General features: G+C 35.7%; 1 protein-coding gene across 2 annotated transcripts in view; it reads left to right on the forward strand.

Moving 5' to 3' along the window:
- SLC4A10 (solute carrier family 4, sodium bicarbonate transporter, member 10) overlaps nucleotides 1-11,349 on the forward strand; it is a 117,238-nt gene that overhangs the window by 54,506 nt on the left and 51,383 nt on the right. For both annotated transcript variants that reach the window (XM_009996091.1, XM_009996092.1), the window contains exon 6: nucleotides 8,624-8,812. In XM_009996091.1, the coding sequence (XP_009994393.1) occupies nucleotides 8,624-8,812 (189 nt within the window). The remainder of the gene's footprint in view (nucleotides 1-8,623; nucleotides 8,813-11,349) is intronic.

The raw sequence follows: 11,349 nt of genomic DNA on the forward strand, positions 1-11,349 counted from the left end.
TGTTGAGAGTTTTCTATTTCAGAATAAATGTTTATGTAAAAGAGAAAATTTAAATCAAGCAGAGAGGACAGTCTGGAAATATTTCAGCAGAACTGGCATGTTCTCTGCTCCTGCTGTGCCACCTCACATTGTGAATGATGCATGTGCTAACTTCCACAAACTGAATCTACTGCTATGCTAATTGCAGATGATCCAGCTCAAAAAAAATTAAAAAATTATAGGGAAGTATTCAACATAATGACGTGACATGAAAACAAACCAGTTAGAAATGCATGAGAGTGAATGAAATTACTTGAGAATTAAAACAAGAACAATAATGTTAGGTGTAAGTTTTTCAGAAATGTTAAGATGCATTAACTAAAGTTAATGCATTTTTTCCAATAAAAGTGTATTTGGCAGTTGCAATTCTATAACTTTTAAGAACAGCAGAAGTAGAAAGCAAGGGGCAACATAGTGGATGAGTCTTGTCTCCCAAAAGTGTCAGTGAGATTGAGACTGAATGCCATTTTCTGCTTTCCTGATGTTTCCTTATAAAGGTTTTAACTAGTTACTCCAGGGGACTTTGATAGTGCATTTGTTGCTGTATTAAAACAGGTTCCTAGGGGCTGTGTGGTACAGACTTGCAGTGCATGGCCTCAAGGAGTCCTAAAACCACAGAGGCTGCATGGCTGTGCTGGAGTCATTTAGTACGGTCTGGCATTTTTATTTCCCTCCCCAAGTATAACAACTAATTTGAATTACATAATTTATAAATAAATTGGTTAGTAGACAAGTACTGAAGATAAGGTCTATCAAGATAGGGAAAATGTATGTATTATAGTATAAGTGTATTTACATTAGACTTTAAAACTCATAATTAGAATGATAACACCCTACCCAGTGGCTCATGTGTTCTAGAGATTTTCTGGTGCTGTGTGCTTGCTCCTGTTGTTGAAAAATCTCTGTCCCTTCCAGCAGAGAAAGCACAGAGTAAAGAGCTTTATTATTTTATAACCTGGAGTCTCTAATCTTCTATTTTTTGATTAGTGAGGGCTAGTCTCATCCTCTTGATGGTTATTGGACTAGTATACTTGCTTATCTTATATCTACTTAGAAGTTTTACCTTGCTTCTACTTTACTGTGTATTACATTTCTGAAAATAGTTCTGTATCTGTAAATCATACATTTGATGTTTTTTACAAAATATACAAATACTGCTATTTTACAATATATTGTATTAGATTTATGGTATTCTCCGATACTGCAGACTTCAATTGAAGTTTAAATATGTTATAACAGATGTAATGTGCACAGAGAAGTGATGCATGAGGGGTTCTTGGGGCCTTTTTGTTGCTTGGTCACAGGCACAAAGAAGAATGCTAACACAAAATGTAAAATAAGCATCAAAATAGAAAACTTAAGTTTAGCTAAAGGTACAAAAGACAGAGGAAGAAAATGTTATAGCACTCAAGATTATAAATAAAACTGCTTTATGGGTGATATGTAAGTCTGTGTAAGGGCCAGATAAAATTTATGCTTGTTATTTACATTATGCGGTAAGGCAGGTATTGTTCAGTGGGCTATATTTAGCAGTACAATTAAAAATGGCTCAGGTAGTGCTAACTGCTTTTTTTTTTTTTTTTTTCATTTATATTTTTCAAATTGTTTCTGTCACTCTGTTGCCAGATATTATTAGTCCAAATCTGCAGAAACTTGTGTGGGTTTCTGCTCTGTGCCAAGATCTGATTCTCCCATGAATCATGGTCTGAATCAAAAATTCAAAATTTGTCTTGATAATGATAAAAGATAAACATGAAGAATAAAAAGCAGATAACTAGATGTTTACCAATATGATGCTTTGTTATTTATTTAGTTAAAAAATAAAACAGGAAGTAGTTAGATCATCTGGTTGATATTCTGGTTGTGTGGTTTGGTTTTTTAAATTATTTTTTTAATTGGGTTGGTTTTTTGGTTTTTTTTTCATAAATAGTACATGAGAATTTTCAAGCTAGGGCTTTGCATTTTTAATCCAGAAACCACACAACTTCTGTAGTCAGCTAAGAGATCCCTTCCAGGATTTTTTCATTTAAATATGTAAAAAAAAGTAAGGATTAACACAAAATACATAAATTCAGCAAAATCCTTTTTTTAGTTGTAGTAATTTTGTTTGTTTGTTTAGTTAAAATGTCCAAGGATTTGATCATTCTCAATAAAAATTTGGTTTTGAAACTCATCAGAGATGTAAGTTGTCTTTCAATAGATAATTTGATGAGTTACTGTAATGCTCTATGGAATAAGTCCTGCTACTGGGATATCTAGATTTGTTGATTAGGAAAACTTGTTTCTTCTGAGAAGAGGCTTTAGGATGAATTAGCATGTTCGATTTTCACTTTACAAGTATCTGTTTTTGCGGCAGATGTGGGTGTTTTTCATTTGTTGCATTATTTGTTGCTACTGTGTATACTGTGTGTAGGAGAATTTGCAAAAATAGATTATACCTTGTGGTCTTAAGTGTTACTCTTACACTTCTGATTCATAGTTTATTACAATTGGTTTTGCTTTTTTATGCAATCTGTTGATAATTTTACTGCATTGTTATAGTGCATCATGTTTGAGAACAAATAAACTAGTTATGCACATGCCCTTTTACCTGCCATAACACTTTATTAGAGAGAAACGTGTTTTGTGTAGTGATTGGTAATGTCTTGCTATCTGGAAATTGTATTTCTGGAAATGCAGTGCCAGTCTTCTTATCCTTAAAAAAAGTATACTTCATTTTGCTTGCTAAATTGAGACAATTCCTGTCTGTAAACTTCACTAAAGTTTTAAACTATCAGCACCTAGCCCTTGAAAATTTCTTTTATTAAAGTCTATATTTTAAGACCTTATTTGGCTTGTGGTAAAATCTACAGATGAAAAACATCTTTTATACTGTTTGCGTGGCTTTCAGAACATTTTGTGTTTTATTAATGGAAACGCAGATAGTTCTGCATAAAAATATTTTGGAACCAGTCATGTGGTGAGAATTTTTATATCAACCTGTCTTCCAGCATGTCCATTCTTTATTAGATTCTTTCTCATTCCAACTGTCTTATTAAAAAATGACTTGATCTACAAGACTATATGTTTCTTTGGACAGGCACACAGTTTTCTTTGTTCATAAAGAGCTTATTTGTACCTATGATGCTGAATTCAAAGGCAACATCTTAGTATAATAGAGACTTCTGGGATTAATTTACATTGTCACCATGCAGCAAACCAGCATTTTCATCCCTGAAATTTCTCAAACGGTTCTTAAATTTTGTAAGATGGATTTTACTTTTCCCTTAAAAATGGCTCAGTTCCTCTGCTGAGCTTTATTCTGTTTAAAAATGCATTGTTTAATTAAAAAATAATTTTTTTTTGTTACTGTTTTAAAGATGTGAAATTGTTTTTTCATGTATCTTTGCAGTGGCTTCTGTATCAATTAGCAAGCACTCCATGCACAAGGAATTCCTCTGAACATTTGATGTAGCAATATTTTATCGATCGCTTCTGTATAGAACATATGCTAAAAGGAAGTCTGAAAAATCTATGTAATCAAAACAATTTATTTTGGAACTTGTCTCTTGAGGAGGTATTTGCCAGAATCTGGCTGCACCATTAGAGAGCAGTTTCACTGCGTTGTTCAAGTTGGCAGATGAAAATGTTCTCTTTTGGTATTTTCATTTAGTTCCTTTGAAACCATGTAGATTCTCAGATTACCATCTGCTTTTTTGATTGCAACCACTGAATAAACCCAAAAGGTTCTTCTACTAAACATATGATGCCATTTTCTGTTGTTCGGTTCAAAAACTGTTTGGTCCAGCCTTTAATGACAATACTTTCTTTACAACATGAATCACAGGTCTCAGATTCTCTTGTAGTTGTGCAGTGTGCACTGTGAAGAAATGTCAAACCTTGTAAAATACTAACTGTGGCTTCAGTGTTGCACAGTTGTGCTTTGGCAACTTGCATGTGTTTCAAAGTATTAGTCTCATTAATTTTAAATGTTTTAAATGAAATAATGGTTTATTTTTAAAATTAAATCTTAAATATTCCCATTCTTTCCAATCCAGAGATTGACTGTTTTTTTCCCAAGCAGTCTTTTTTTTGTTTCTCACGCTCAGATTTTCCATCTGTGTAACAGCTTAATCTTGTGATTGAGGTCACTGGACTCTGTGCTCAACTCAGGGCATTACATCCCCAGTGTGTAGTTTTATTGATTTTGGTAATATCATGTTAAGCTTTCAATCTGAGCAACTCTTATTTTGGCTTTGTTTGCTTTAAGCTTTAGTACTCCATAACAATGATCTATTTAAACTGGCTGCAGTTTAGATTTTATTTCACTGGAGCCTTTTGTTTCAGCTGTGAAGCTCATGTTGTGTTACATTTCTGACACTGCTTTTATGGTAAATTTAACTTCTATTACAAACACTGCAACAAGGCGTGGAGTTGCCTGGGAGCAATCTGCTTCTCTGTTTGACCCTACACCTGTCTGTTGTTCAGCTTTCTTCCTTACCCCGGTTTTTGCATTTGTTTGCTTTATTTACAGCATGTGGTAATTACCTCTACAGAGAAACCTTTATCAGGTTTTGTTCCTTTGTCCAAGGGCAAATCCGTAAATCTCGCACCAACTTCTACGTAACATGGCATTTTTTGTTGGTTTTGTATTGTCCCATGTTAACCACAAATCTGGGAATTTTTTTAGATTGCACAAGTCAATATCAGCTTTCATTTTGTGTGTAGAGACAGAACCAAAGACACAAATGGCTCTTCTTCTGTTTAGAGATGCAAAATATATTGTCTTATGACTTCTCCAGTTGTCTTTTGGTAGCATCCACTGTAGCATGTTAGCATAGCTCTCACTTACAGCTGTTCTTGCTCTCTCAGCTGCAAGGTGGGAATTTTAGCCTTATCTCTACTATTTAAAATTTGTGAAATGCTCTTCTTCAGAACAATTGCATGTTGTTATGTTAAAAAGCAAACATTTTTCACTCTTTTTTTTCCTTTCCAAATAATTCAGTTGAGAAGTTGAACAAAGTAATTGCAGGTAGAGATGGAAATAGAATCCACCTCTCAGTGCACTGAATGCTCTGCCTCCTTGGATGAGGGAGCTAAATTCACTGGCTTTGATAACTTAACTTGTTTGTAATCACCATTGTAAACACTGTGAATGGGTCCTGGTTCACAAATGCAGCCCAAGAATCCTAATTGTTAGTTTTCTATTGCTTTTAGTACCTAACTCAGTAGAGAAGTGTATTTTTGGGTTCCTGTTAGGGACAGGTTAAGGTAAAGGACATGATTTCAACTGAATGCCTTCCATAAAGCACTGCTTTAGGCTTGCTTGTGTTTTCTTCTATGTCTTTCAGGGAAAGAAAACAACCAGAGACCAAACAAACGTTGGCTTTTACATTAGGTTTTGTAGTCAGCTGTCACTGCAGTCAAGACGCACGCAAAAGCCCATGTGTTCTATTTTTGGTTATTAATCTCTCATTTTGTTCTGCAACTGCACAGTTATACAATTTGGAAGATTGAGAGGTGTAAATACCAGCAACTTTGCTGGTATATTCTGAGTTCAGTTTCATCTGCTGTACACTGTCAGTGCTAACCTGTGTCAGGATAGTAGGCGCCCAGGTACACAGCTTCCAAAGCTTCCAGCTTTTGTTTTTACTTCACAGTTATTTTGGTGCAAGTACAGTATGCCTTCTATACAGGTATTCTGCTTTACCTTGGAGTTTTTTGTGGTATTGTTTGTGAGGTGATGGGCATGCTGTGAACCCTGAGCAACAGGGAATGAGCTGTGGCCACACCTGAATGTGTTCTTACTGCTCATTTGCTTGGACCTGGGATGGCTCAACATGGATCTGGCTGCATCTCTCTGTACAAAGCTGCAGTGTGTAGTAGACCTCTTCAGAATGAGTGGAAGCAGGCAACTTGCTTTTGCATCCTTGCTGACTCTAGATGTGGGACAGGTGCAGTTTGCTGGGCCACACTGCATGAGCCACACTGCATTTAAACTGATTTGAAATGTCTGCCCCCATGATATTCTAACTGACAGCCTGGGTAAATTGTTTGTAGGTGGTGAGGAGTTATATTTCAGGTAGTACAACAGCTTGTTTAAGAACTTGCATTGCTCATATTTACTTACAAAATTAATGTTATGTATGTGATGTATCGTAACTGAGTCTGAATTTCATGCAATTCTTGAAATTATATGAAACCCCAAGTTTCTCTGAATCTTTTCAAATGATGAGGGCAGGAAGAATGTCTGTCTTTAGCAGCTTGAAAAAATTATTTTATGGTTCCAATATGAATCAAAATTCCTTACTGAGGAACCATCCTATTTCAATGTCCTGATGTCAGCAGAAATGGTGTGGTGTGGGCAATTAATAGAATGGGTAAACACTATGATGGTGGATATTCCACACATTGCATCTTATTGAAAGTTCAGTATGGCTGTGAAGCATCCTTGAAAAATCTAATGATAAGCTATGTCTCTGGCTAGAAGGGAGCTATGTAGAATTTCTAAGGTCATTCAAGGGGAAAATTACTTCAAACAAACAAAAAATCCCTCAACCTTTGTTGCTGAGCATACGAAACCTGGAGAGTTTCTGTTGTTACACAAGAACGTAGTTGAAATACAGTGCTGTGAAATGTAAGGTCTATATTCTTTACTCTGTCATATGGAGTTGGGAGAAATGGCCATGTGTTCTACATACAAGAGTGAAATGATGGACTTTGAAAAGTAGGTCCTTTCCCAGCTGGTGGGAGTGGATAGAATCTGCTTACAGTATTAAGAAAATAGAGTCTGTTTTGAAAATGTAATGTTTAAAATGCTCCTGTTGACCCTTTACTCTTGGACTTTAACCGTGTTACTCGTTTCCAAACTGACCTTTGCAGTCAAGAGTGCTATCACAGACATTGCAGAGAGTTGGGCTTTTAAGAGATATTTTGAAGAACTTGGAAAGAAACTGAAGTGGAATCTCATAATGATAGGTCCTGATGGAGACAAGGAAGAGGACAGGGATGTGACTTTTCTTTTCCCTGGCATTTTCCCTCCTCAAGTAGATAATCTTGAATATTGACATAATCCTCAGCAGTTAATATATTGTAATATTTAATATGGAAATATTGTAATTCCAGGAATGACATCATGCAAGTGAAGTTCCATTGTTCTGTAATCAGGGTGATGACCACAGTTCTAAACCTCTTCATTGTGAGATGCAGAAACATCTCTTACACTTGCATCTGTCTGCAGCTTTGTTGAGCTGTGGACCTAACCTTGTCTTTTTGTATGTGAGATGTAAATTTGTGTGTAGCCACTTCAGGGTAAGTGAAAGATGCTAATAATTTGGTTTTCAGCTCTTAAACCACCTATGTTTATGACCCGTTGGCTTGTTACGTAATATTGAGAACTTCAGAAAAACTGTTGTGTTTTTAAAATGTATATACAGTGCATAGTTGACTGTTAGCAATTAAACTCTGCTTTTAACCAGCATAATTATTTCATGCCTTTTATTATCTCTGTTATTATGTCTTGCTCTTGTCAATTATCAAAGACCTGTTGAATTGTGTCGCTACTGATGATGCATCTGCTTCTTATTTTTTTCTGCTCAGCTTGCTTTTCTACTGAGTTTACTGGTAGATATGAATCTACTCCAGCACAGAATCCTGAGCTGTGTGAATTTTCAGTAGAAGAAGCTTTTGACTCATCTTATTATATCACTGTTTTTGTGCAGTACAATTTCTTCCCATGGATTTACAAGGACAGTGTGTACTTAAAGGCTGTTTTATTTGCTTTTATATGGATTTTTTTCCTTTCTTTTTGGGTTAAGTTTTACTGCTGTTGCTAGCAAGATTTCCAAAACTAATAATTAAAAAGAACCTCAACAAAATTCTCAACAGTTCTTTCCCATTTGAAATATATAATGGACATATTTACAAATAGCTTTAAATATGAGTATCTAAGAATATTATCTGGCAGTGAACTGCAATTATGGGTCTAATTTCTTAGGAAGGGGATAAGTTTCACTTGTACTTCCATGTAATGATTCTCTTACAGGAACATATATATCAGGCAGTAGAGTGAGATCCTATTAAGTATTTGTAAATAATTCAGCAAATTTTCCTGTATTGTCTTTGAAATGTCTTTGTACTGAAAGCATTGTAATTATAATCATAAGAAAAAGACAGCTAGACTGTGATCTCCTGTGTTAAGTATACAGAGAATGAAAAAGTTGTTTCCTCACAGCATGCCAGTCCTTTGTAGCCTTTAGGTTGGGGCTTATTTGGAAAAAAAGACAGCCACTTCATACACATCATAATTCCGGGTTTACATGCGTTGTGTGGAAGTGCTTAGTGACTTACTTGAAAATTACATAGGTGACCTTATTTTGGGAACTGCATCTCTCTGGAGGGATTGACTTTTTTACTTTAATAGTATCATTCTGTTTTTTTTTTCTTTTTCCCAGAACTGAAACACTTCTAGATAAAAATTACCATTTAATTCTATCACATTAAAGGAATGGATACCCTTCATTTGTAATACTGTAGGGTAGTAATTCTAATTATTGCAATTTAAAAATGTTTACTTTCTCCCCTCTTATTATGTATGTAATTTCAGATATGATTCTAGACCAGCAGGTGAGTTCTGGGCAGCTCAATGAGGATGTTCGTCACAGAGTGCATGAGGCGTTACTGAAACAGCATCACCATCAGAACCAGAAGAAGCTGAGCAACAGGATCCCAATTGTGAGATCTTTTGCTGATATTGGAAAGAAACAGTCTGAGCCCCATTCCATGGATAAAAATGGTAATGCATTGCTTTATTTTGCATTTTGAACTTTCAGTATCATCTGCCTGTTCAGTATTCCTTATGAGCTTTGTATTTACAGCTTGAACTCAGCATGATTCTGCTCTGAAAAGCTTCTGTGTAGAAGTGGTACCTTTTACATGAGAGTGGTTCCTCTTCTCTGGTGTCCTGCACAATTCAGGGCTGTGCAGAAATACTTGAGGGAAGTAAGTTAGGCGTTGGAAGCAGGCTACTTGTGTTCATGTGCCTGTCTGTCCTGGAAAGTTCGCATAGTACATTATCCCTGGTGCAGCACAGCTTGAGTACACTTGTGATTCTTTAGGCACACTGCAATCCTTCAGACTGTGCTTGAGCATCTCTGCAGTGTTGCTCTGAGCTTTGAACATGCTGCATTGGTGTCAGAAACGTGATTTGACTATTTTTGACTTCTTTTAACTGACTAGGGCCTCTTCAGTTAAGATGTAAGTAGATTGTTAGAATAGTTGCTGGGACAGTGTATGCACTATTTAGTGTTCAACTGGTGCTTCAGATTTCATAGTTGAGTTTGAGAGATTGGAAAATGAGGAAAACATTTTCAGGGTGATGCTGTTGGAGAGATACCACAAGAACTGTATCTTGTTCCTTCAGAAAATAATTTTTGAAAAATCATGTTAACGAAAATGAGAGTGCACGTTTGTAATGGTTCTGCAGTAAAATATTAGTTAAATTTTTCTCTTTTGTGCTTTTACGGAAACATGTCATAAAGATAATTTCTTACTTATTTACATATTTACATATGTATATCTTACTTATTTACATTCCTTCCTTATTTACATAAACACAGGTCTGTGTTATGAAACTTTCAGCCAAATTTTGCAGATATTTACAGTTAATTCACTAGAATTACACATTGCAGGATTACTCCTTCTCATCTTGTATCATCACAATACCAGCAACATTTTTGCCTGAATACTGTTGGACTACAAGTGACTCTTATTCTAGAAATCACCATGGAATCTCTGTCCCTTCTGCCCTCTCTCTGGTTCAGGGCCCTGTTGGGCTTCTCTGTCACACTAGGAAATGGGGAGTGAGGGAACAGCTGTAGCACAGGGAAGATGAAGGTTGCAAGAGGCAACTGTGTGCTGTCAGACACAGGGCAGAAGGGGAAAGAGCAGTAGTGCAGCTGATCTGGAAAGATGGAGCTGTTGGTATAATTTTTAACTTTGGTTTCAACAAAAGGACTTTTGTTTCAGCCATTGCCATATAAAGTTTTAATAGGTACCTCTAAATCTAGCTGCTTTCCTGAGGAAGACTCTCAGACCTAAAAGGCAGCATATAATTTCATCTGAAGAGCCTGTTAAATAGAAACATACTAATTATACCAGAAGATAATTTTAAGATTAAAGAAAAAAATTTTGCATAGATGCGTGTGATTATGCATGTGGATGCACAGGAGTAGAATGATGTACATCCTTTTTATGGCAGCTTTTCTATAGATTTGTGGAACTATTGCTGATCAGTTTAAACAGATATTTAGGACACTTAAGGAAGTTAATGCGATAATGTTCCTAATTCTCATTTTCCACAAGACACAGCATGGCAGCTTGCATTCCATAGGCTTTTTGCACTAGATCTTATATACCAAGTAAGCAGTAGGTCTCCTTAAAAAGACCCCTCAGGGCAGGCTGTGAAAATATCACAAGCTCAATTTCAGTGACTTTATGTATCTTTTACTGGAATTTATGCAGTAATTCACTCCAGAAATCTCCATCTCACTCCATCTCACTTTGCCTGAGTTTCTTCTGGGAACCTTCAAATACTCAATTCTCATAAAAATAGATTCTATTCACAACAGCATCTAAGTCCATATTAAACACACTGGTTTTGTATATTCAGTGGTTAAGCGATTCTGTAAATAGGGAGAAATGTTCTTACAGGTTTTCATTTGGCTGTGCTTCTTTTGCAAGATGAAAAACTATGGAATTTCAGTTAATGTGCTTACGTAGAGATGTCTTGGAGCTCTGGTTAAAAAAATTCACTTAGTCACTTGCACTGTGTTAATTTAAATTAAGTTAAATGCACCATAAACAATAACAATCTGAACAATTTTAGAAAAAATTATATGAAGGTAAATCAACTGTTTATATACATTACAGCAAAGAGTTCCAAACCTGGTCTTTTTGGATAGATGTGTCTTTTAGTCAGTTTGAATCATTGCTTTTCTACTTGCATCCTTGAAGTGCTAATGCACATTTGGCAGTCTCCTGCAATGACCTTTTCAAAACAGATGATGGCCCGGTGATAAAGCAAAGGGAGGTTGGTTTATTTTAAGCTTCTCTCTTAACATCCATTACCATAGTACATTTAAAAGTCTGAATCTTATTTTATTGCCTGAATTGTGCTAAAGTTAGTTTTAGAAGAGGAAAATTTGGTCTAAGCTTTTGGTTTTAAAAGGAGTCACAATTTTTTTATCTTACAAGACAACAGCAAATGAGGAACTCAGAGGCTTGAGTGGCAACTATTGCCCCAATACTCCAGAATTAAAGGGGGTAGGGAAA

Source organism: Chaetura pelagica, unplaced genomic scaffold (genome assembly GCF_000747805.2).
Source record: "Chaetura pelagica isolate M959 unplaced genomic scaffold, ChaPel_1.0 scaffold3, whole genome shotgun sequence".
Taxonomy (NCBI): domain Eukaryota; kingdom Metazoa; phylum Chordata; class Aves; order Apodiformes; family Apodidae; genus Chaetura; species Chaetura pelagica.